The following is a 25575-nucleotide window of genomic DNA, read 5'->3' as shown; positions in this document are numbered from 1 at the left end:
AGTAAAAGAATACACATACATATGATTAATACCTGGAAACACCAAACTGTAACGGCCATTATGTTACAAAGAATCGCACACTACATACTGTTTCGCAGAATCACATACAATTCACACCATAGTTTCAATTGCTATGCGAAAAGCCACAACAGTATAACCGTTCCATTTGTTTGTTTGTTTGTTTGTTTTTTTTTTTTTTGTTTTAGGGTGACTACAGAGTAAATGCTAGATGCGTTGCTATGCTATGTCGAGGGAAAGCACTGTAACATCAAGCTAATGAAGTTTAGTTTTATGTGTTTCTTATATGTAGCAGCAGTTAAGCAATTAGGAATGCTTTGAAAATAGTCAAGCAATTTCAATTTGTTCGCAGACTGCACAGACGACGTTTGTAAATTTATTTTTTGTAGTGAGCGGGTGCATTTCATTTTGTGGTACCTGATTAAGTATAAATTATACACGGTATAATAGAATATTTTGTGGTCCAAATATTACTTATTTTTAAGTTTTGAATCGACGTATCGTTGACTGTGAGTACCGGTTAGTTACTTCCTTTAAAAAACAAAATTTAAAACAAATTTTGAATTTTTAGCATTAAAAATCATGAGTTCAGAATACGAATACGACCAAGTGTGGCAGCTTTTCAAGTGATTTGACGACGAAGCAACATGTTTGAAATGCAATAAAATCATTAAATGCAAGTCATCGTCAACATCTGGACTTCACCGTCACATGGAGAGGATACACAACATGAAGCGAAGGGAACATGAGGCTCCAAAAGAACAGCCACCAGCCAAGAAGACCCGAACTCTTCACAACTTTTTCAATACTTCTTCCTCGCCTGAATCGCTTGAACAAATTGTTGCAAAATTGGCTGCAAAAGATGGAATTCCAATAAACGCGATAACAAAAAGTGAGTTCATTCGTAATAGTATCAGCCGCTTAGGATTTCATCTTCCAAAGTGTCCAAAGCTGTTCTGGGTTTGGTTATGAAGTACTGCACGAAAATAAAAAGCGATTTGAAGATCAAAATTGAAAATTTTAAATCTGCACAGCGTAAGTTCAGCTTGAGCATCGACGAGTGGCCAAGCGTGCGAAACCGACGTTACATGAACATCCATATATATTATGACGATGGACAATCTGACAACCTTGGCCTGGTTCGCATTCAGGAATCATGTCCCGCTGAAAAAGTATATGAGCTCGTAAATGCAAAGCTTTCAGACTTCAATATAAAACTACAGTCCGACATCGTGGCTATTACAAGTGATGGTGTTTTATGAAATTCATTGCTCCAGTGTAAGTTTTAGATTTTTTTTTTTAATTTTTTGGAATTTTTCCCGAATTTTCGAGAATTCTCGAGAAATCTCAAAAATTATTTTCGGGCAATCCCGCATCTCGAGAATTAAAATTTTCGTTATTTCGGGAAATCCCGATTCTCGAGATTGGGATTTTCACGGGAAATACCCAACTCTAATTATGAAAATGGGCGTTCAAATCAAAATACATATCGCGCACTCTCAAAGAAAATCATCTTCAGTGACGAGGCCCATTTTCACCTCAGTGGATTCGACTATAAGCAGAATTGCCATATTTGTGCGAATGATAATCCAAGAGTTATTGCCGAAAAACCAATGCACCCACAAAGAGTGACTGTTTGGTGCGGTTTATGGGCCGTATTTTTTCCAAAATGAGGCCGGTCAGGCAGTTACTGTGAATAGTGTTCGCTATCGTGAGATGATAATGAACTTTTTATGGCCCGAATTGGAAGATATGGATGTGGACGATATGTGGTTTCAACAGGACGGTGCCACTTGTCACACAGCTAACGAAACAATGGCTCTTTTGCGCGAATAGTTTGATGGCCGAATAATCTCACGTCGCGGCGATGTCAATTGACCGCCAAGATCATGTGATTTGACAAGGGTTATTTGAAAGAAAAGGTGTACTTCGATAAGCCAGCAACAATTCAAGAGCTAAAGGATGAGATAATTCGGCACATTAACGGCATAGAACCTCATTTATGTCTCAGCGTCATCGAAAATTTGGACCATCGGATGAAGGTGTGCCGCCGAGGTCGCGGCGGCTGCTTGGCCAATATTTTGCTCCAAACGTAATTGAGCCATACCAGTATTATCATAATAAGGAGAAATGACAATAATTTCTTCGAAAAATTGTATTTTATTCAAAATCAACACCGGCCCTTGAAACTTAACCACCTTTTACAAGCTGAACCTAGAATAATATTATTGGTAGCAGTACACACATCAATACATAAATACATATACGCCCCCAGCATGTCCAACTAAATATGTGTTTATGTTTGTTTTCGCTTGCCTTTGTCTGAACTGCAAGTTTCAATGTTCAAAATTTATATGCATAAACATATTTGAAAAGTTTCCATTGTGTCTCAAAGATTACATGAATTTTCCGCTCACACATTCGCTTGGGCATACCACAATAATCCCTTTACATGCCTACACATAGGTACACACATACATACATACATGAGAAATAATACCATCATCTGTCCACATATTTGTACTTCATCTGCTTCATTATTTGTGACATTCACTCATCAATTCAAAAGCGATAATTGTTGATTTATGCGGTGGTAAGTGCATGCAATAAATTCAAGAGCAATTACAGCAATTTAAGACCATTCCAGTGCATGAAGGAATGAATGGATGTGCCATAACTCCAATTTAGATGCGGTGGCGTTTGCTTTGTGTGACAGTTAATTGAATTAAATTTTAATTGCATGTGAAAAGGCGTGGAAAGTAGCAAAACAAAAGCAAGAAAACCAAACAAAATAGAAGAAATAATTTTACACAAAGCTGCACGTTGCGTAAGTATGTGTGAGGGTGTAGTTGGTGTCACTTCTTTTGTTTTCAGTTGGAAAATTTACTATACTTGGATATTAAGCACACACACACGCACATTCATATTTATGATTCAACACTGACTGCGGCTTCAATGAAGTGTGTGCGTGTTCGTTTACATTTTCCGCTTTGTTTTTATGCCAGAGTTACAGAGAAATCAGGAAGTAGTAAAAATGTGTATGAAGAATGCCTTTGAGATCACTCAATTTCGCTTATACATGTACATTTATTTACATTAAAAAATTACTAGCGGACTTCCTCACTCCCTTAAGTGCCGATATTTGTAAATAGAGTTGTTCGGAGGATGCATAAGCACAGGAAATATTGTAAGAACAAAATTTTTCTAGCGCAGTGATTACACCGCGTTACACACATTCTGTCCCATGAACCAAATATACTTTTTCGGAAAGGGAATAAAAAATAAAAATACACGTGTTTCGCCGATTTTCATGTACACGTCACAATTTTTATTTTTTTTATTTTATAACTTTAAACGAGCAATTCTTGTATGCATATCTGTATAAGTAGCCACACGATCTCAGGATTAGCTTCACGGATTTGAATGAAATTGGGCACACAGATTGTGTATCACATTTTTAGACTTTTCACCTAGGTGTTGCCACCTGTTCGAAATTTAAAAAGCGATGTCAGTATCAAAAGAAAGGTATTTCACTCCGCATAACAATAGAGATATAAAACCCCGAATTTTTTTATTAATTTTATTATATTAAAATTAAAAATTGTTACATTAAAAATTTGAATGCTTTTAAAGAAACTTAGGCCCTTTATTTTTGCGTTTCTAAGCATTCGTGTCAGTATCGTGACAAATAGACCAACAGTATTCGCCAAGCATATGCGTTATGTCTTGTCCTTTAAAGCGCTTTTCAATAGCCGCAATGTCCTGATGGAACCTTTCGCCATGTTCATCGCTACAAGCTCCTAAATCACCAGGGAAACAATCTAAATGATTGGGAAGGAAATGGATCTTTAGCGACATTAATATGCCCATTTCGCCATATGCCGAAATCATTTCTGCAACAATATTTTTATAATTGTCAGCTCGTTTGTTGCCAAGAAATTACTCAATAACGGCAACTGTGCCTCCTTTCCATGCACGTTGTTCGATAGCATTCAATTTTGATGAAAATTCATAACTTGCAACTATTTTTTTTATCTGCGGACCACTGAAAACACCTTAAATTATACACATCATTAAAAAAATAAAGTTACTAAAAGCCTTCGTAAAAAAATACCTGCATGAATCTTTGCGCCGCTCAGTTTCGGAAAAATATTTCGCAAACTTGCAATCGCCTCGCCCTCACGATCCAGTTTTTTAACAAAATTTGATACGACACCGAGCTTAATGTGTAGTGATGGCAAATTGATTTGAGATGGCTGCACTAATGGTAGATTTTCTATACTTTCTATGCCTACTTTGTAGCATGTTCGCGGCTTCCACTTAAATTCAGTGTAATGCTAATCTCTTTTGCGACCTTCCCTTGTACACAAAAAGCACTGGTGGGTTGGAAATCCACGCTTAACACCCATGAGTAATCCGACCACTTTTAGATCGCAGCATATTTTCCAATTATGCTCTTGGTAGTTTATCAGCTGTAATATTAATTCCATGGTACAGAGTACTTTATTGTTGACCTTCCATCAGTAAACTTGCATCAATTTCTATAGCAATAGTCGCACACGACTTCCGGAGTATACCACAAGTAAGGAACATAAGCAGTCTTGAATATATTCTGAAAGGAATTAACCACTGTTTTCGTAATATTTTTTACTTGATGCGAATAAGCCACAAACGTAACAAAAGTTATTTCGAGTCGGGCACTGCATTTTTCGTAAGATGAAATATACAGAAAGACGTTTTCGCGCAACAGAACTTAAAGCAATAGTCAAAGTATACGTCTCCTAGTAGCGCAACTGTCAGATGATCGGAACTTCCGGAACTGTAACAAACTCACAAACACACAAACGGCACAGAGTGTGTTGTATGAAACAATAAATTAAAGGTTAATAAGCTCTATATTTTATACATAAAAAAAAATCTGACGTGTACATGAAAATCGCCGATACACGTGTATTTTTATTTTTTCTCCCCTTTCCGAAAAAGTATATTTGGTTCATAGGACAGAAAAAAAGTTCGTTTTTTGTAACGCAGTGTTATGATGAGGGTAAAAAAAGAGATTTTATTTTATTTTCACTATAATTATATAGACAGTAATAGATTTTTTTTTTTATTTAGTATATTTTTTATGAACGAATTTATGTTTAGAATACTTTTTTATAGCAAATTTTAACTAGCCAAATTGCAATCTTTTCTAAAGTTCATAATTAGACAAATAATGCTCCTACTTTTGTTTTTCGTTTTGCAAAAAATATTCCTCATAAGTTTTTGTAACGGATTGTCCAACAACAAAAACTTTTCAGCATTTTTTCATCGCAAGTGATAAGGAATTTCTTCTTAAAATTTGTTCATTTGTAGGCTTGAGTATAATTTGTAGGCTAGGTTAGGTTAGGTTTGGCAGCCGCATTGCACATAGAGACAACGGTGCCACTTAAACCACGAAATGGGTCCGTTGTGAGCCGCAGGAGCTGGGCTACATTTACCCTTCCATATTGAACCATTCTGAGCTTTTGACAAAACGTAAAAGGTTGTTGATACCTAGAGTGTATAGATTATCTACATATATTCGTTAAGAAGTAGGATTTTAAAAATCGGTTTCTGCTTCTGGCTAGAGCCGGGCATGTGCAAAAGAGTTGTTGAATTGTTTCCAATTCCTCCTCATTTCTGCAGCTACGACAGAAATCATGCGTGTAATTTGAAGTAGACTGAAATTTTTTTTTATTTGATAAATTTGAGCTTTATTCTATGCTGAAAATTTTTGCTGGAGTTTTTTGAGGTGTAGTATTTTCGGTTTATTTTTAAAGTTTTAATATTTCATATGAAAAAATTTACTAAAGGGTTTTCCACTAGGAGGTGTCATTTTGATATTCATGCAAAATTGCTTTTTCTAATATAAATGATCGGATGTTTATTTCATTATAAAGAGGAAGGTATGCCATTAATAGTTGAAAATAACATCAGGCAAATGACCACCAGGACCACACTTAATGGACAATATTCTTTTCATGGAATTTTCCATAATCGCCCTATGTCCTCGATGCCTCACGTAGACCTTCTCTTTCCCGTGGCGCCAAAGAAAAAATTCACAGGGTGTTAAATCACAAGATCTCGGTGGCCAATTGTGATCACTTCTTCGAGAGATATCACGGTCCGGGAACTTTTCCCAATGGTGTCGTTGCTTGTGTGGCACTTAGCGCCGTCTTGTTGGAAATAAACGTTGTCCAGATCAATACCATCCAGTTCTGGTCATATAAAATCGTTAATCATCTCTCGATAGCGCAATCCATTCACCGTAACTGTTGCTCCAGCTTCATTTTCGAAAAAGTAAGGTCCCTCCACCCGACCATAAACCGCACCAAATAGTCAGACGTTGAGGCTAGAGAGGCTTTTCAACAATAACTCTTAGATTTTCTTAGCTCCAGATCCGACAATGTTGCTTGTTGACGAAACCACCGAGGGGGAAATGGCCCTCACCACTCAAGATGATTTTTCGATGGAATTCCGGATAATTTTCATGCATTTCAACCGACCCAATCAGCAAAGACACGACGTTGTTGATGATCGATCGGTTTGAGTTGTTGTATTAACTTGACTTCATAAGCCTTAATACCCAAATCTTTATGCAAAATACGTGGTAATGGCGTTTGTGGAATGCCTTATTCCAAAGAAAAACGAGGAATGGACAAACCTGGGTTTTCTTCAACACTTTCGGCTACAACAGCAATATTTTCGACTGTTCTTGAGCGACGTGCACGGGTTTTATTCTTCACATCACTAACTTATCCCAACAGCTGGAATTTTTTTACCAATTTCTGTATTGCGGTCCGACAAGGTGCTTCACGACGACCCAAAAATGTTCGAGTTTTACGAACCGTCTCTGCCAAATTTTTACCATTTTTATAGTGAATTTTAATAATTTCAATGCGTTGTTAAAGCGTCTATCGTTCCATTTTTATTAATCGCGTATTTTCTACTTGTCAAATATCAAAAAATGACAACTTTAAAAGTGACATCTACCGAAATAGTGGGCTATTCAAAATAACACCTGTTATTCGAAAACCCTTTTTAAAAGAATATATTTGTTTGGCTAAAAAAATTAGTTTTTGTTCGAGGAAAAACATTTTTTTTTGGGAAAAAAAATAATTTTTTGGTTTGAAAAAAAAAAATTTTTGGAAGAAAATTGGAAAAAAGTTTTTTTGGAAAAAAATTCGAAAATATCCTGTTTTTCTAAACAATTACTTTTTTTTGTTTGGAAAACGATTTAAGCTCGAAGCTCAAAAAATTAATATTTTTCTAAACTAAAATTAGCTACGACTTTTCATCTCGACCTCTGCCGCGGAACTACGGTAGCATTTCTTCGAAGACAAAGAAGATCTAAGCAGGTGTTCTAATACAGACTGCCTGCTCTACGCTCCTTGCGTCCAGGCTTGAAAGCTTTGGAGCCAGCCCATCATTGATTTTAAAGTATTTTAAGAGTAGAAGCGAATCAGGGCAATAATGAAATGGATTACTTTAGCATATTTTTCACCGATTGGGGTATATTTCACTCAATGTCTTTGAATATAGCGCGAAAAAATTTAGAAATCCCATTATGAAATTTGGAAAAATCACCATTGAAGTCATTATTAAAACAACGTAACAAAAAAAAATCTGAAGGTAGTTTTTCCTAAAGGAGCAAAAAAATAGATTTTCCAAGGAATATTTTTCAAACTTAAGGCTCTATTTGTAGCTTTCAACGTAAATATTTTAACATAAAATTTTTTATTCAGTAGTTTTCGTTTTTTTATATAACTTTACGTTTCTTAATTAATAATATGTTTTCCCCTCGTAAAAATTATGGCTACCCTAACGTAATTATACGTCTAAATGTATCTCTTAGGTCAGCCACACTGAATTCAAAGCACTCTATTATCGAAAGCCAGTTAAGTGCTTGCCATAAAACAATACCTGGTTAGTTTAACCATGTAAAATAAAATTCTACCTACCGTCATTTGTTGCTTGATCGGCGTGACTGCGTTCCGAGGCTGCTGTTTTGCGATTGGCCCAAGCTCCAGGATCCTCGCGATTATTTATGAGTGGTGGTACAACACCAGGTAACATTTGTGGCACTGATTGCTGCTGCTGCTGTTGTTGTTGTTGTTGTTGGTGCGCTTGATGTACAGACTGCAATTGTTGTTGCACCGTTTGTTGCAGAAGAGGCGGTTGATATTGGGACACTGAGGCGATCTGTGAAAAGTCAACTCTATTAAATATAATTTTCCACATTAAAAATTACACAACGGAAGCTCTAAGCTACCTTCTGACTATTTGCTTCCAATGCATTTGATGATGCAGCATCGGCATTGGATTTCGCAGTTGAGGTTGCAGCAGAACACTAAACGAAATGTTGAAAAAATATTTGCCATTTGTTTTTTTTTTTTTTTCAAATCAGTATTGCACACTCACTTCCGGTCCCTCGTCGCTGCCATCTTCACATTGTGGTATACCATCACATGCATTATAGACAGCAATGCATTCGCCTGAATGGCAAGTAAACTGAAAGCGACCACAATGCGCCGGGTAAACTAGAAGAACAAAATCAAACAAACAGAAAACAAAAACAGTCGCTGTACGTTGCCAAAAAACTATGCGAATGTAAACATCCGTGGAACACACCTTTTTGTGGAAAAGCTACACTCATTGGTGGTATTTTTTCCACGCCTAGCATCGGCACCGGTCCCGCCGTTGCCGCCACATTGGCACTGCCACTGACAGCAATGGCTGCAGCTGACATGCCGGACGCCGCACCCTCTACTCCACCTGTTCCTCCTGCGACTGTTGCTTTGTCACGCGTTTCTGGTTTCACTTTTAAACTTGACAGTTCCCACTCTTGCTGGGAAATGTTGTTGGTGGAAATGGCGTGTGACACACTGGGTTTCGTCGTAGTCATTTCGGTCAAATGTCGCGCGACTGTCAGAACTGCGCTGGTGTAGTTGGCATGGCGTGTGAATTTACAGTGGAAATTCTCGGGTGGGCCACACTCGAAAAGATAACAATAGCCATCGCTTTTGTCTTCAAACACGTAAACGTCACAGGATTCCGTTTCGCAGCAGAGCCGTTGACATTCCTCGGCGGTGTCGAGCTCCAGCCCTTGCAAGTACTTGCCACCAAGCGTTTGAGATTCGCCCGTGCGAATTATGGTGTTTTTGTGGATTTCAAATTTTCCTAGAAGAAAGAAGAAATAGAATTGTTGAAAAATACAAACATTGTGACTTATTTTACCAAATCGATTTTCTTAAATAATTTGTATATACATATATATTAGGCCGGGTCGATTTGTGGGGAGGCAAAAAAATCGCCCATTGCTCTGTGAAAATCATATTCTAGGGATCAAAATAAGAAACTTTGCCGAAGGAACCATACCTCTAAAACGAATTCTGATGCCCCCCAATTTAGGTCGAACTTTTTAGTTTCTTTTCTATAACTCACTTAAATTAATTTTTTCATTTACATATGTTCTGACTAAATAAATTTCTTAAGAGAAAAAATAGATATTATTATAAATACATAAAAATAAAGAAAAAACATAGCCATTTAGCTGATTTTTTCATGTAAAGGCCAAAAATGGTGATATTTTTAAATTGGGGAATTTGAGCTTGAGAACAGCGAGATATTTCTAGCATCATGTCTCGAGATATTACCATCTAAAATGCTGGAACATTCAGAGTATTCTTTAAGATCTATCTGACATAAATTTCAAAACATTTTCTACAACAAATTTCCATTACATGATTTTTGTTTGATCCAACGTAGAGTCTCTCTTGCCAACAAGTGCTACTTTGGACTAAGTAGGCAACTGAGCAGTAAAGTCCTTTCTCGACGAACAAAACTAACACTCTACAATACTCGCAACCTTGGACGATGACAACATCCGATGAAGCGACGCTTGGAGTGTTCGAGAGAAAGATGCTGCGTAAGATTTTTGGACCTTTACACGTTGGCAACGGCGAATATCGCAGACGATGGAACGATGTGCTGTATGAGCTTTACGACGACATAGACATAGAGCAGCGAATAAAGATCCAGCAGCTACGTTGGCTGGGTCATGTCGTCCGAATGGATAGAAACGCTTCGGCTTTGAAAGTATTAGATGCGGTACCAGCTGGTGGTAGCAGAGGAAGAGGAAGGCCTCCTCTGCGTTGGAAAGATCAGGTGGAGAAGGACTTGGCTTCACTTGGTGTGTCCAATTGGCGCCGGTTAGCACGAGAAAGAAACGACTGGCGCGCTTTGTTAAACTCGGCCAAAATCGCGTAAGCGGTTATCACGCCAATTAAGAAGAAGAATATTTTTGCTTGAAAAAATATATTTTTTTAGTTTGAATCAAATACACTAGACAACATCTACATAAATAAACTTCAGGATTTGAGCCTTCCATGTACCCGACCCACAAGTTGAGTTTGAGAACGTAAAATGCAAAAGTAATCTCATAGCCTTATGAGATATTGCAATATTGGCAATTAACGAATTCCGTAAGGTATTCATGTGCACTGATATATTTACAATTTTTAAGCTAGAAATATTTATGTACGCAGTATTCGGGATTTGCAAAGCTCAATGTGATGTGTGGTGTCTTTTAAAAATTTTGTTCTGCTGTAGTTCATTTGCTGACTTCACAAGAGGAAAAATTGTAAACTGTGCTGTAGTTGAGCTATTTGAAACAGCGCAGTTGAAGCCACTGCATAGCTAAACCAAACAACTTATTTGTGCTGTGCTATAGCTTCGGTCCCCATTTAAATCAGAAAAAGTAATGAACTTATGAATCTAGCAGGAGCACTCCTTGGAAGTGTAATAACAGAAAATTAGCGTCGAGCGACAAATGCGTGTGCGACGATTGTGTAACTATTGCAAATAACCAACGATCAGAGAAGCATGCAAATCACTAAAACTCTACAAGGAAGTTGGTGCAAGAGTAGCTATCTTTTCAGACAGTCAAGCAGCTATCAGGGCCTTAGACTCCAACTTCATTTCATCCAAACTAGTCTTACAGTGTAGAGAGGAACTAGAATTACTTAGTCATTGGCTTGAAATTACTCGGATATGGGTTCCCGGTCATAGGAACATACGGGGTGTTAAGATATCGGATGAGCTGGCAAGACACTAGACATAACAGAGGCGGTGGCAGTCTGCACCCCACTCAACACATCCATTGCTTCACACTATCATGCTTTAGCTGAAAGAAGGTGGAAGCAATTCACTACATGTGCTACAACAAAAAACACATGGCCGTCGTACAAAATCAAAAGGACGAATCACCTGTTAGGATGTTCCCGACCAAACTTTTCACTCATCACTGCGCAGGTCATTTGAAAGTAGGGAATCATGCAGCCAGACTCAACCTCCTCCCTCCCCTTCAATCCCATCTGCAGAAGCTGTCAGGCGAAAGGGGTGAAGGAAAGTCTTTCCCACTACTTATGTAAATGCCCATGGCTAGCTAGGGCACGACTCCGAACCTTCGGTAAGCCTTTCTTACAGCAAATTAATGAGACCTCAGACATCGAGGTACAGAATTTGCTGCTATACTTGGACCTCACTAAATGGATCTGACTTAGAAAAAAAAGACATCATCACACGATGACAGTGGTGCTGGTCACTAATTAGGGTAATTTCAGTGGAAATACTCAACCATTTCAACAACAACAACAACAACAGCCACCGAAGAAGCTGACTGACCTTTTTACATACTTAAAAATAATTTATGCAATGTCTAGGCAAAATTGACAACAATCAGTTAATAAAATAAACAATTTAACATGACTTACCTACTATAGCTTGGAGTTATTCATGAAAAGTGAACAAACTCTGTTTGCTAATTTGTGGGAAGGGAACTCTGAAACTCCCGATTTTATGCAATAATAACGGAGCAAGTTATTAACCAGGAATTTATTAACCAAGCCGCGATCAAGGCTCTGACGACTCCACGGTGTAAATCCAAATTGGTCAACTCCTGTAAGCAGAGGATCAAATCTCTTGGTTGTGCAGGTAACATTTCTCTCATCTGAGTTCCAGGACATAGGAGCATAGAAGAAAATGAAATTGCTGCTGAGCTCACCAGGAAGGGGACAGTATTGGTATCAGAGGCCTCCTACCCGGTCATCGGCATCCCCCTGACAGTTGTTAAAGGGGAATTGCACATCTTATTTCTCAGAAAAGCGCACAGGGTGCTATTTCGAAAACCCTGTAGCCTCAGTACAATAGATGGATTACTCAGAAATTTCTGAAAAAAAAATCCTAACTCGTAGCTGTGTTTACTGGTCATTGGGCGATCGGCACACACGAGGAAAAGCTTCGTTTACTATTTTACCCCTAATGCAGAAGCTGTGGTCATCTTTCAGAGAAGTAGAGTATTGATCACTTTCTCTGTAAATGTCTGGGTATGGCAGACCTTAATCGTGTCTCTGGGTGCTCCTTTCTTCGACAGCCTAGGGCAGTGCGCCAACATAAAACCCATCAATATTCTCTTTTACATCAACAGCTCGGACTGGCTGTAGATGTCTGCTCGTTAAAGGTCTAAAAATGGTAACAGAAGGCTGCTTTAGTGCCCCACAAGTGGGAGTGTCAGAGTGGTACTCCACCCATTTCATCTACCTTCTTGCCAGAGGAAGAAATAAAATACATAAACTCCATATAAATACAGGGCTGGCCATTTAGAGTGTGAGAATTTGATTCCGACAAAAAAACATTAAAACTTCAAATACCACTTTGGCTAAATGTAATAAGGTAAATCACTATTTAATTTCAATTGCCTCTTTTCACCTCAACACACTTGCTGCCAATTAGCCCAAAACACTCCCACCTGCTTAGAAGCAAGTAGCCAATTAGTAAGGCCTCGTTTACGTCTCGTTTAAGATATCAAACTTTCCCTTAAAAACATCAAAAACTAAATCAAAAGCAAAGAAAAGAGAAGCCGGGAAAGCAAATTTAACAAATAGTTATACAATAAAACAGAAAAACTTATCAACGGAACTCATCTGCATATCTGTGGTCCAATGCCATTTGCACACCTACCAACGCTGGTTAACTGCTGCCGTAGCTGCTGCTTCAGCAGTTGGTGTTCAAGAGCCATGACAAAGTGGCATTATTTACAGTTAGTTACGAGGCGATGGCAGATGCACCACAACAACACACAGAAACAACTCAAAAGCAGTCGAACCAAAAGTCATGCAAAACAAACACTGACTGACTGGCGATCAAAACGAAAAAAAAAACAACTCAGCTATTAAATGCAGAAATAAAATTACATACAGCATTTGAATGCAATAAAGTAAAAATAGAAATAAAAATAATAAAAAAACATAAACAAAAACAACAATAGTAAACCGCAATTGAAAATTTGAAGCAGTCGAGTCATCAAGCCAATAAAAGCCAAATAGGAATTATTTATAAAGAAAACGACCACAGTCCACTTGCGCATGAAGAAGCGCTCAGCCGTTCAATTTCAATTTAGAGTCAAACAATAGTTTTCCCTGCCTCAAAGCTCACGTCACGCCAACGAAAAGCTAATATTAACGTATGAGTACACGCCATTTTACTTACCCAAACATAGCTCCAAATCCATTCGTTTTGCCAAGCGATGCATGTCGACGGCGGCTGCTGCTGCTGCTGCTGGGCTTCCAACTACACCTGTCTGCGTAGAGGCCCAACTCGTGTAGCCATCGCTGGCGGTGTTAATAGCATTGGAAGCGCAGCTAAAGCTCGAGACATTCTGAGTCAAAATTAGAAAAAGTACGGTTAGAAATTTGGCGGCTTCGGCGCTTCGACGCAGCAGACGTATGCCGGGCGCGTGCGCAACGCCCATTAAAATGCGATTATGAAACATGCGCGGCGTGGCGTAGCGTAGGCTGGCTAATGGGTAGACTGGGTGGCTGACTGCAGCTGCAAATATGTGGGTGTTTGGTGTTTAAATATTTTTTTTTTGTTTTCAGAAATTTATGTATGTTATAGTTGGCTAAAAATTGCGCGTTGCTTTGAGGATTTTTTGAAGAATTTTTTTTTTGCTTTTTTTTATAAATTTTCTATGAGTACAACAATATTTTATTTATTGATAATTTTACTGTAATCTTTGTAAAGCATTTTTAATAAAAGCAATGAAGGTCAGTTTTGATATTCGAAATAGGTTTTTTTAAATTTTATTACTTTTTTAATTTTTTTTTACTTATATTTTTGTTTTTATTAATAGGTCTATTTATAAGTTCGTGCGGTTTTACAACAGATGGCGTAACTTGATTATTATTCCATCGATCCACATTTCCAAACATTCATTGGAGAGCTACTGTCGTAAGGCACAAACGTCAGTATAAGTTTTTTATTTGAAGCGTAAACAACAATATTTTTACCACACTTGAAAATGTCGAATTTCGTGCCAAATAATGTGTTTTTGCGGGGAATTCTTCTTCATTATTTTAATATGAAGAAAAAAGCAGCCGAAAGTCATCGTATCTTGGTGGAAGTTTATGGTGAGCATGCTCTATCTGAGCGAACGTGCCAGAAGTGGTTTGCACGCTTTAAAAGTGGTGATTTTGGCTTGGAAGACGAAGAACGCGAGGGTGCGCCGCCAAAGTTCATGGATACCGAATTGGAGGAATTGCTCGATCAAGGTCCGGCTCAAACGCAAGAAGAGGTTGCAAAAACTTTGGGAGTTGATCAATCAACCATTTCCAAACGTTTAAAAGCCATGGGAATGATCCGAAAGGTAGGCCATTGGGTGCCGTATGAATTGAAGCCAAGAGACGTTGAACGCCGTTTTATGGCATGCGAACAACTGCTTCAACGGCACAAAAGAAAGGGTTTTTTGCATCGAATTGTGACTGGCGATGAAAAGTGGGTCCATTACGACAATCCAAAACGTCGGGCAACGTATGGATACCCTGGCCATGCTTCAACATCGACGTCGGCGCAGAATATTCATGGCCTGAAGGTTATGCTGTGTATCTGGTGGGACCAGCTGGGTGTTGTGTATTATGAGCTACTGAAACCGAATGAAACGATTACGGGGGATGTCTACCGACGACAATTGATGCGTTTGAGCCGAGCACTGCGAGAAAAACGGCCGCAATACGCCGATAGACACGACAAAGTTATTTTGCAACATGACAATGCTCGGCCACATGTTGCACAAGTGGTCAAAACATACTTAGAAACGCTCAAATAGGATGTCCTACCCCACCCGCCGTATAGTCCAGACCTTGCGCCATCCGATTACTATCTCTTCCGATCGATGCAACATGGCCTGGCTGACCAGCACTTCCGTAATTACGATGAAGTCAAAAAATGGATCGATTCGTGGATTGCGGCAAAACCGACCGAATTTTTCACAAAGGGAATCCGTGAATTGCCAGAAAGATGGGAAAAAGTAGTAGTAAGCGATGGACAATATTTTGAATATTAAATTTGTAACCATTTTACGTCAATAAAGTTTCAAATTTCGAAAAAAAACCGCACGAACTTATTCATAGTCCTATTATTTTATTATTATTTATAATTTTTTTTTTTATAATTTTTTTAGTTTTTGTTTTATTATTATTTTTTATTAATTTTTTATCATGACTTTAAGCACTTGCCGCTTTATTAATTACTTCTCAATAATATTTCTATTTATTCCTAAATATTTCTTTATTTACACCTTTTGCGTCCACTTCGCTAATTGTTATTGTTATTGTTTTTCTCGTTTGTTTGTTTGTTGTTATGGCCTCACTCTGGAAATTATCGATTTTTCCACACCATTTCTGGCTTTTCTCTTTCCTATGCTACCGTTTTTTGCACAACGAAACTTAAGCCACAGCAACGCTTTTCGATTTCACTACATATTTGATTTTAGCACAGAAAAGGTTTTATACTAAATTTATTTTAATATTCACTTTTGCGTTAATCACACTTATTTTATTTGAAATTATCTCAGCAGCGAATTATTTTGTTTTCCTCTCTCTGCAACCGCAGTGTGCGCACACGACCAAAATGTTTTGCTATCAGCGTGAAAATTTTCCAGGGAAAAGGGATTAAAAGAAAAATGCCAAGAAAGAGCTTTTGAAACACTGAAAGCGACTGGAAGGGAAATATTTGGAAATTTTGGTTTATTAGGCAATGCAGGAAGTGGAAGTGCTGGAAAGTAAAGGATAACAGTGTAAAAGCATCTGTGGTTTGAAATTAATGAATTTACCGATTACACGTCAATAAAAATCCAAAAGTTTTGTAATTCATTCCAAAAAATAAAATAAGTGTACCAGCTTACTATTTCACCAATTTGATGGAAATTATAACTCTAGGTAGATTGGTGGGTAAGATGGCAAGACTACCCTAGGTACACTTCAAGTAGCACTTAAGTACCGTTTTGATACCATAATGTGGACCACCACCTGTGAAAAGATTTAGGAAAGAGAAAAACCGTCTACAGTCATCTAGTGCTGTTGATGTAGTCGAGGAGAGAAAAGGGATCTAGGCTGACGAATTTCTTCAAGTCATCCATCCCCAAAGGGCACGCTAAGGAATCTCAAGCGCCTAGCCGTCAGAGCCGGAAATTTGCAGGGAAAGTGTTCCACAGTCTCTTTCTCTGCAGGATCCGCACAGCTTCTGCAATAGGGGTTGTACGGAATTCCAAGCTTCTCCGTATGAGTACCGATCACCCAGTGACCAGTGAACACCGCAATGAGTTTGAAAATTGAATGGCGGGGGATTCCCATCACCTTAAGCATTCTGTTTCTATCGTATTGAGGCCATAGTGTTTTCGAAATAGCACACGATGAGACAGACCTCCATCTGTCTTGCGCTTGTTTTAGAAAGAAATTGTGTAGTTTCCCTTTAACGACGGCCAAGGAGACACCGATGTCTGAGAAGGGGACAGCTGGAATCGGTTCTGCCAACCCCTTCCTGGCAAGCTCATCGCCAATTTCATATCCCTCTATATTCCTGCGCCCAGGAACCCAGACAAGGAAAATGTTTCCTGCAAGTTCGAGACGTTTGAGTTCCTCCTTATAGGTATTCACCAGAAGAGAGCTACAATACGGCGACGATAGGGCCTTGATCGCAGCTTGACTGTCGGAAAAAATATTAATGGCCCCCTCCCAACAGCGATCCCGAAGCATTTTGCATGCCTGCAGAATCGCGAAGACCTCTGCTTGAAAAACGCTGCTTGTTTCCGGCAGTTTAAAGGAGACCGAAATGCTCCATTTTGGATCCGTCAGTGAAAACAGAGGCAATCTTGCCTGCTCGGAAAAATAGCCCTAGCATAACCCTCAAAGCACAGTTGGCGCTGAGTAGTCCAGAAATATTTAAGCATAGAAAATAATTGAGAAGCAAAACGGCTCCTGCTTCAAATACGAAAATCACATCCCAATTTGTTTGGCATATTTACTTCAATTAGAAAGTTCAGATGCAGTTAACCGACAACTTGCCTTTGACGTCCTTTGGTTTTGCTGAATATGTGCGGATTGCCGTTCGAAGTTAGCACAAAACTATAGGCCCCCCCATTTGTAGAACAAAACCCAAATGCACCCCACAACTTGTAAGAGAAGCTCGGATAAAAAACTAATAAAGGACTTAAGACCCTCGTCTCTTTTGAAATGGTGTTTTTAGGTGTTTCTTTAAACGCATGTAAAACGGAAACGAAAAAGGATTTTTTGCTTTTGTTTTCAGTATTTTATTTTCTGATCTATTGTTAAAAATGATTTTTTTTGTTTGCCCATACAAGGTTCGTTTAAAAAGTTGTCAGCCTTTAAAAAATGATATTCACATGGGCAATTTACACAGATATAGACGTTTCTACTGAACCGATTTTGATGAAATAAAATTTAAATGACGTAGAATTGATGTCGTTATTTAGTGTGAACCCCAACCATTCGGAAAACAAATTTTTTAGTATTTTTTTCGGACCTTTAAAGTAAAAAAAGGGTAAAAAACGGGTTTTTATCTTTCAACGTCCGCAAATTTTTCTTTTTCTCATTCACACTAAACAATAACCTTTTTGTCATTTCGATTTGAGACACCTGTGAGTCCCGGAATCCGTGTCGTCAGCGACATACTTTTGTTGGAAGACTATTTTTTGAAGGCTGACAACTTTTTGAAAAAACCTCGTATGCTCAAAAAAAAGTTTATTATTTAACAACGGATCAAAAAATAAAATACTGAAAACAAAAATTTCGTTTCCTTTTTACACACGCTTTTAAAGAAACACAAAAAAACAACATTTCAAATGGGGCGGGGCCCTTAAAAAAATATAGAGAGGCATACACAAATTACATAGTGCAACAAAATGAAAAAAAATGTAATCCCTCTCTCTGTTAGGTTATGAAAAATAAAAAGGCACGTATTTTACCAAATTTTTTCATAACTAATTTTTTACATTTTATACCACTTCTAAAGTTACAATTCGCATTTTATTGAAATGATGAGAATTTTATGGCAAAACCATTACTGAAATCATCCAAAACTATTTCAAATATTTAGAGATCTTATTTTCCTCAGTTGCTTATGTCTATTCCTTTAGTTTGGAACACTAAACCGAGTGGCAGGTAGACGGCGAAACTCATTCCATCAATAGGCAAATGAGTGCAAAGTGACTTTGGGGAAGTGAATTACTTCTTAACTCAGTTCCTCTCGGACAACGGATACTTCCGGAGATACCTATACCGCATACCTTGCCCATGCATCGATGCCAAGTGCATATACTGCGAAGCGCCGAGCGATGACGCTGAATACACGTATTTAGTTGTGACAGATGGCTCGAGGAAAGAGGTGCTCTGAGACAGCAGATTGGCGACATCACGCCGAGCAACATAATGAGCTAAATACTCGAACGCGAGGGCAGCTGGAATATGGTAAAGTGATACATCGAGATCGTATTACGGAAAAAATATACCTCGTCGCAGTGCAACAAAGCGATGCCTTACTGGTAGAGACACAAGAAGACGAGACTAAAAAAGACTATAGCATGAAAGCTGGCTACAGATATGGTAGGTGAATAGACGTGGGTAAATAGAATTGATCCTTTATGGATGCCGTTCTGGGCCCTCCCGAAGTAATGCAGAAAGTAGTCCTGGGAAGGGTGTCTCCCAGAAGGAGAGAAAGGATTACTTTAGTTGCCACACTACCCAACGCAGTAGACGACGGTTACGAAGGCATTTTGAAACCTACCTCACCTCTACCTCACCAAGAAAAACAAAATTAATTTAGTTTGAACCATAGAGCTTGAAAATCTTTCCAGTAAGAAATTATTTTTACTGTAATTTTTTCAGTATTCAGTCAAAAAATATTTTTACTGCAATTTTTTTCAATAGCCAGTAAAAAAATATTTTAGGAATTAGTTCGAATTTATTCGAAACTGTAGAAGCCAGCACAAAAAGGTAGAGAAATTGTACTTATTTAGTTCTGATTTTCATATTGAATAGAAATGCAGTATAGGCCTGCAAGCCTGCTTACTTACTTTTTAGATATTATGGTATACCTCAATTTCATACAAAATGTTTTTAATATTTATGTCATCTGCTAATAGTTAGTTAATAGACTTGGCGGATATAAATTTCAATTCTACGAATCTCTATCATCACTCCAAGTTATAACCATTTTGCTTCCAGTGAGCTTTCGTGCATCAGAGCTTTCGTAGGTCATATGTTAGCACTCTTAACCCTAGCATCAACAAGAATTGCTTTCAAAAAGTTAGCTGTTCCATGTGCCAGAGTATGTACTTATGCGTCAACGTTTATCAGAATATTTGTATGCGCGCTTTTTGCAAACAACCCCCAAAGGAAAGCATTGAAATGCTTTAGCGGCATTTTAAGAACAACAACTGGCACATACAAATTTACTATTGAGTAATACGGCTTATTTGTGGCTATGAACAGTCAACCGGCTGAATTACAATGGGGCACATTAATCGATAAAGCTTCGCACACCTTCTCTCATTCCCAATGTAACTACATAAAATATTTACTCGTATAATTTATTATTAGGGGTGTCTCGCAAGCATTGCAAATTAAGTGGAATATTGAAATAGCAAAAGTTGTTAAATATTAAAAAAAATCAATATATTAAATATAAAAAATAAATATAAAAAAAATATTATATTTTATTTAAATATATAGCCCATTTACAGTCCTAGATTATTACCTGAAAAAAAAAAAATTATTTCCCATCAAAAATGTTGACACGTTTCTTTCAGTGATACCGTTAATCAAATATGTGTAAAAGAGCTGGAGCAGGTATTTTTCACTAAAATTTCTCTTAAAAGAAGAAGAAACATAGAAACATTAAAAATTTTGATGGAGTAAATTTTTAGAAGTTTTCATTGATTTATTTTGCAAATTCAAATATTGTACATATCGTCACTTTAATATTGAAACAAAGGTATTTCCAATAAGAGGTGTTATTTTGATATTCCAAGAAAAAAATTTTTTTTTATTGTAATATAAATGATCGCATGTTTATTTCATTTTAAAGAGGAAGGTATGCCGTTAATAGTTGAAAATAACATCAGGAAAATGACTACCACGATCACGCTTATAGGACAAAATCCTTTTTATGAAATTTTCCATAAGCGAATTGCAAAGTGGCTGCCCTATGGCCTCGATAGCCTCACGAATTCTGTTTTTGAGGTCTTGAATCGACTCTGGGCTGTTGACGTAGACATTTTCTTTCACCTGGCCGCAAAGAAAAAAGTCACAAAGTGTTAAATCACAAGATTTCGGTGCCCAATTTTGATCACCTCAGCGAGAGATAACACGGTCGGGAAACTTTTCCCGTAAAAGATCAATGGTTTCGTTGCTTGGGTGACACGTAGCGCCGTCTAGTTGAAAATAAATGTTGTCCAGATGAATACCATCCAATTCCGGCCATAAAAAATCGTTAATCATCTTTTGATAGCGATAGATAACACTTGTTATTGGAACACCCTTTACAATAAATAACATTTTTATCACTTTGCCAGTGAATGAAAAAAGCAGAGCGAATATTTAAACAGCTCAGCTGGAGTTTTTTCAATGCTTTTACAAGGTGGCACAAAATTAATCACCCTATCAGAAGATTTACAATTTTTGCAAATGGCGTCGTACGTCAATGATATTTGACACTTGTGGATTTCTTCAGTATACAAACAGATAAGGAATGGAACGTAAAGGTCAAAATAAAGATTTACATCAATCAAAATCATGCTTTTTTTTATTTAGTAAAAAAGTTATATTATTAAAAAACAAAATTGTATGATTACTGTTACAATAGTTTCTATATTAGTGGAAGACTTTTATTTAGCGAATGTGTGTTAAAATCCGCTAAAAACTAGATTCGGTAAAAATATGAGTTAGAGGTTTTCTACATTAAAATAAGTCAGGCTAATCTTTCTTTGTTTCTATTTTGAGGTATCATCAGCAGCTGCTCGTATTTCAGTGTACACCCATAAATAACCTCTTTTTAATATTTTTGTCATTTTTTAATAGTTCTCAAAATGCGGTGCTAATTTTTGGCATAGAAGAATTCGGTGTTTCATTTTGAAACTAAAGAAATTAAGTTTCTATTGTTATAAATACACTGCAATCGTCCACCTGATTTAATAACTAAGTATAGAGTTTTTGATAATAATGGCATACTTTTACACAGATTTGGTAAGATGTTTCTGATTTATGTAAAAACCAATCATATGCAATACAAAGGAAATAATATTTTTTGTTTCTGTTCTAATGATGAAAGTGAGTACAAATTTTCAAAAAGTTGGAAAAAAATTAAATAAAATTAAAAAAAATTTAAATGGAAGTATTCTGGTAGCGGTAGGCTAATCACCTACCCCGCCAGAAAGCAAACTAGATTAACGAAACCAACACAAGACTGAGTCTTGTCAAGGCCCATTGCTCCGGAGTGGAGTGAACAAGGAAAAAAAAACTCTGGTGCAGAATCAATTATCAAAAATCGGCTTAAGAATTTTAGCGTTTTTCTTAGCAATTTTAAGAATGTTTATTCAAATTATTTTTATTTTTATTAATTGATGTATTTTCAAAATTTTAATTTCAATATTTCTAAGTAAGTTTTAAGTTTTAAAATTAAATAAGTTTTTAGAAAAATTCTAAAAATTTGTTTAAAATTAAATGAGTCCTTAACAACTATTTTTAATTTTATTAATTCCTGTAAGAAATAGAAATTTTGAAAAAAATGTACAAAAATATTTTTATTAAATTACTTTTATTAATATATTATTTCTTGCTTTAAAATTGAACAAAAAATTATTTTTTTAGCAAGAATAGAAAAGGAGTTATTGTATAATATTTTAAAAATGATGACTTAAAAATTTAAAAAATTTGAAAGAAACATTAAAAAAAATGTTATTTTAAAATGGAAGTAGGACTGTGACAGGGGCAATTATTAAAAACCGGTTTAAGCCATTAATATTTTTCATTATTTTTTGAAGTGAAACTTCTTAGGTGTCGATGGACGAGCGAGAATGGAGAGTAAAATTTCAAGGCCATGCAACGTTTTGGACATTTTCGTTCCGCGAGAGAGAAAAAAGATATAATGTAGAGGAAAAGTAGACAGAGAGCTATACCTTATATATGTCTTAGATACACTTTAGGCTATTTTTCATGAGTTTTTCCTTGGGGTTGCTAATTTCTAGTGAGAAATAACACCGCCTACTTTTTGGCGCTTGTTTGTTGGTGCAAACTTGTAGGAAGTACATTTTTGGTGCCTATTTTTTGAGGCGTTTTTTGTCCTAATTTTTTTGGCGCTTATTTCCGTTTCCTGGCTAGTGCTTGTGCGTACTATAAAGTGCTATCCATTCCGGCGTCGGATTTATTGGTATAGCCTTGCGGTAATTTGTGCCGTTGCTGCGGTCCTGGAATCGCTGCGTTTGTGTGGGTGATAAGCGCTCGGAATAGTGCACGTTGTTGCCACGGTTTGTGTCCGGCGTTTACCTACACCGGTCGACCCTTCTCCGTTTTTTTGTAAATTTTGTCTATTTGTATTATCTGCAAATGTTATGAATTTATTTGGATATATATTCTTTGTCTCTGTCTCTCTCTCATTGTCTCTCGGTTGTCTCTCCCTCTTTCTTAGTCTGCCTTGACAGTTTTTAAAATTATTTTTATGCTTTTTATTAATTTCTTTAGTTTTAAAATTAAACAATAAAAGCAATGGAAACTAAGTTTTAGTAATTTAAAAATAGTTCTTAATAATTTTCGAAAATTTTGGAAAAAAAAAAATACTTAAAAAACTTTAAATTTTAAAATGGAATGCCTGGCAAGAGCAATTATTAAAAATTATTTATTATTATTATTTTTTGTTATTTTTTGTTATTTTTTTAAATTTTTTTATTATTATTACTATTTTTAAAATTATTTTAATGCTTTGTATTAATTTCTTTAATTTTAAAATTAAAGAATAAAAGCAATAGAAACTGAGTTTAAGTCATTTCAAAATAGTGTTTTACAATTTTCGAAAAATTTTGAAAAAAATATTTATTTAAAAAACAATTTTAATTTTAAAATGGAAGTTTGCTGTTGGTAGGGCCGATTTAAAAAAAAAACAGCAAAAAAAGCACTTTATGTTTTTTGTAATAATGTTGAGAATTTTCATTAAAATTATTTTTATTTTTACTAATTTCTCTAGTTTCAAAATGAAACCAAAAATAAGTTTTTAGCAAGAATAGAAACCGAGTTATACAGTTTTTAAAGTTATCGTTACAACTTTTTTTGTTTATATTAATCCCTTTTGGTTCACAATTAAAAAAAAAAATTAAATGTTTAGTTATAATATTTTAAAAAATTAGCCTATACCAAAAAATTACGAAATTCTTAAACATTTTTTTCCCTTAACTGAATCAAAAATGTGTTTGCCAAGTTTTACATAAATCTGTTTGGTTTGCCAAAAATTTTTCCACTATACATTACATCAGCATGACTTTAAAATCAATTAAAATCTAACCGTTACGAATGTCTTGAAGGTTAGCCATTTTAGCAGACGACTACAAAGTTTCCGGCAGGGTAGTTTTGACCCTACATATAAAATATGTATAGAAGAGTATATTGATGTGATCTGATATGGGTTTGTAGTTGTTGCCAACTACAGTTGTTAAGTGTGCACGAGCGCAAGCCCAGTCAGTCATTCAAGTAGCCACATATTCTATCTTAATTCGCTTTTTAGTATGTAAAAATGTTCATCTGAAGGCACATTCCTAGACATAAAAGTTTGGGAATATGTATGTATTCAAGTATGTTTGTATGTATCGTATATTGTATGTATACTCGTTTACTTGAATTGCACTTCGCCCACTGAAATAGTTTAATGCCCAAAGTTTGCATTTTTATTAAGTGAATTTACTAGTTACTAATTTTCATTAATAAAATTCTTCTCGAAATTTGGTTTTAATTCCTGCAATGCTCGAAGTTTGTCTCCCATATTCGTCATTATTAGTTACGGAAGCTTGGTTTTCCAGTAACTAATACTTTTCGGGCTTATTAAGACAATGGCCAAATAAGACCTACTACTACTACGCAGCAGGTCCATAGTTTGCCTAGCAGTATGCGCAGTTGCTCCATTTTGTTGAAACCACAAATTAGAATACTGCTCCGCCATTGGCCGCAAAAAGTTTTCAATCAATGTTCTGTAAGAAGCTCTTGAAGTCGATTCCGGCGTTTCATCCTCATTTTCGAAGAAATATGGACCGATAACTCTATTGGCCATAACACCGCACCAAACAGTACATTTAGATGGGTGCAACTGATGCTGGTGTGTTGCCCTTGGATTTTCAGAGCCCCACAATCTATAGTTTTGTTTGTTGACATAACCATTTAAATGGAAATGCGCTTCATCCGACATCAAAACATTATTTAAAAAATCAATTTGTGTGGCTAATTGTTTAAAACGAATAGCGTATTGTAGTCGTTGTTGGTGGTCTTACGGTAGGGTTCCATAATAAATTTCCAACAATTCAATTATAACCTACAAAAAAGGAAAAATAAATATGTCAAAAAATAAAAAAGTTATTTGTGCTTAGCATTAGTAGGTCTTATTTGGCCCACCCTGTACATATTCAGGCTATAAAAGCAACTTTCTACAGGTCCGCAACATCGCCTAACAGCACGGTCGCTCTTCAAAATAAAAAGAAAACCTACACATTTGTCTTTCACCACTTCCTTAGAAACTCTGAAATATAATAATTGAAAAAAAAATTTCAATTTTGTTGAAGAAAATTTTGAAGGGAGTAGAGGTTTTTTGTATGAAGGTCGGTTTTGTCAGAGCTACTACTTCCTCGCCCAGAAACTGTACACATTTTTTGTCGTATTTAGTCATCACAGAAGGCGGGCAAGGAGGTTATGAATGTAAGGAGGATTCGATATCAAAATGTTCGAGTGGTTTTCAAAAAGTTTTGTAGTATTTTACTAGCAACAATAAACAGAAATAAAATTCACAATTTTGAAGAAGAAACAGAAATAAAATTCACAATTTTGAAGATTTTGAAGATCTTCAAAATAAAAATATACAGCATCCTTCATTTTACTTTCCGCTTCCTTACAGCCATCTCTGTCAAATAAAATATATTCAAACATTTTTACA

The 25575-nt window shown here is 36.4% G+C and overlaps 1 protein-coding gene across 1 annotated transcript in view; it reads right to left on the bottom strand.

The window, feature by feature from the left end:
* The window catches only part of LOC128865405 (uncharacterized), a 41877-nt gene extending 27652 nt beyond the window's left edge, over window positions 1-14225 (bottom strand). Inside the window, exons 1-5 of the mRNA XM_054105751.1 lie at window positions 13588-14225; window positions 8671-9219; window positions 8461-8579; window positions 8312-8389; window positions 8001-8241 (exon numbers count right to left, since the gene is read on the bottom strand). Of these exons, the coding sequence (XP_053961726.1) occupies window positions 8001-8241; window positions 8312-8389; window positions 8461-8579; window positions 8671-9219; window positions 13588-13870 (1270 nt within the window). The 5' untranslated portion in view covers window positions 13871-14225. The remainder of the gene's footprint in view (window positions 1-8000; window positions 8242-8311; window positions 8390-8460; window positions 8580-8670; window positions 9220-13587) is intronic.
* Between the last annotated feature and the right edge of the window lie 11350 nt (window positions 14226-25575).

The sequence above is a fragment of the Anastrepha ludens genome, chromosome 5 (genome assembly GCF_028408465.1).
Source record: "Anastrepha ludens isolate Willacy chromosome 5, idAnaLude1.1, whole genome shotgun sequence".
NCBI lineage: Eukaryota > Metazoa > Arthropoda > Insecta > Diptera > Tephritidae > Anastrepha > Anastrepha ludens.
Note: the sequence above shows the minus strand (reverse complement) of the source record. Positions and strands in the feature narration are given on the sequence as shown.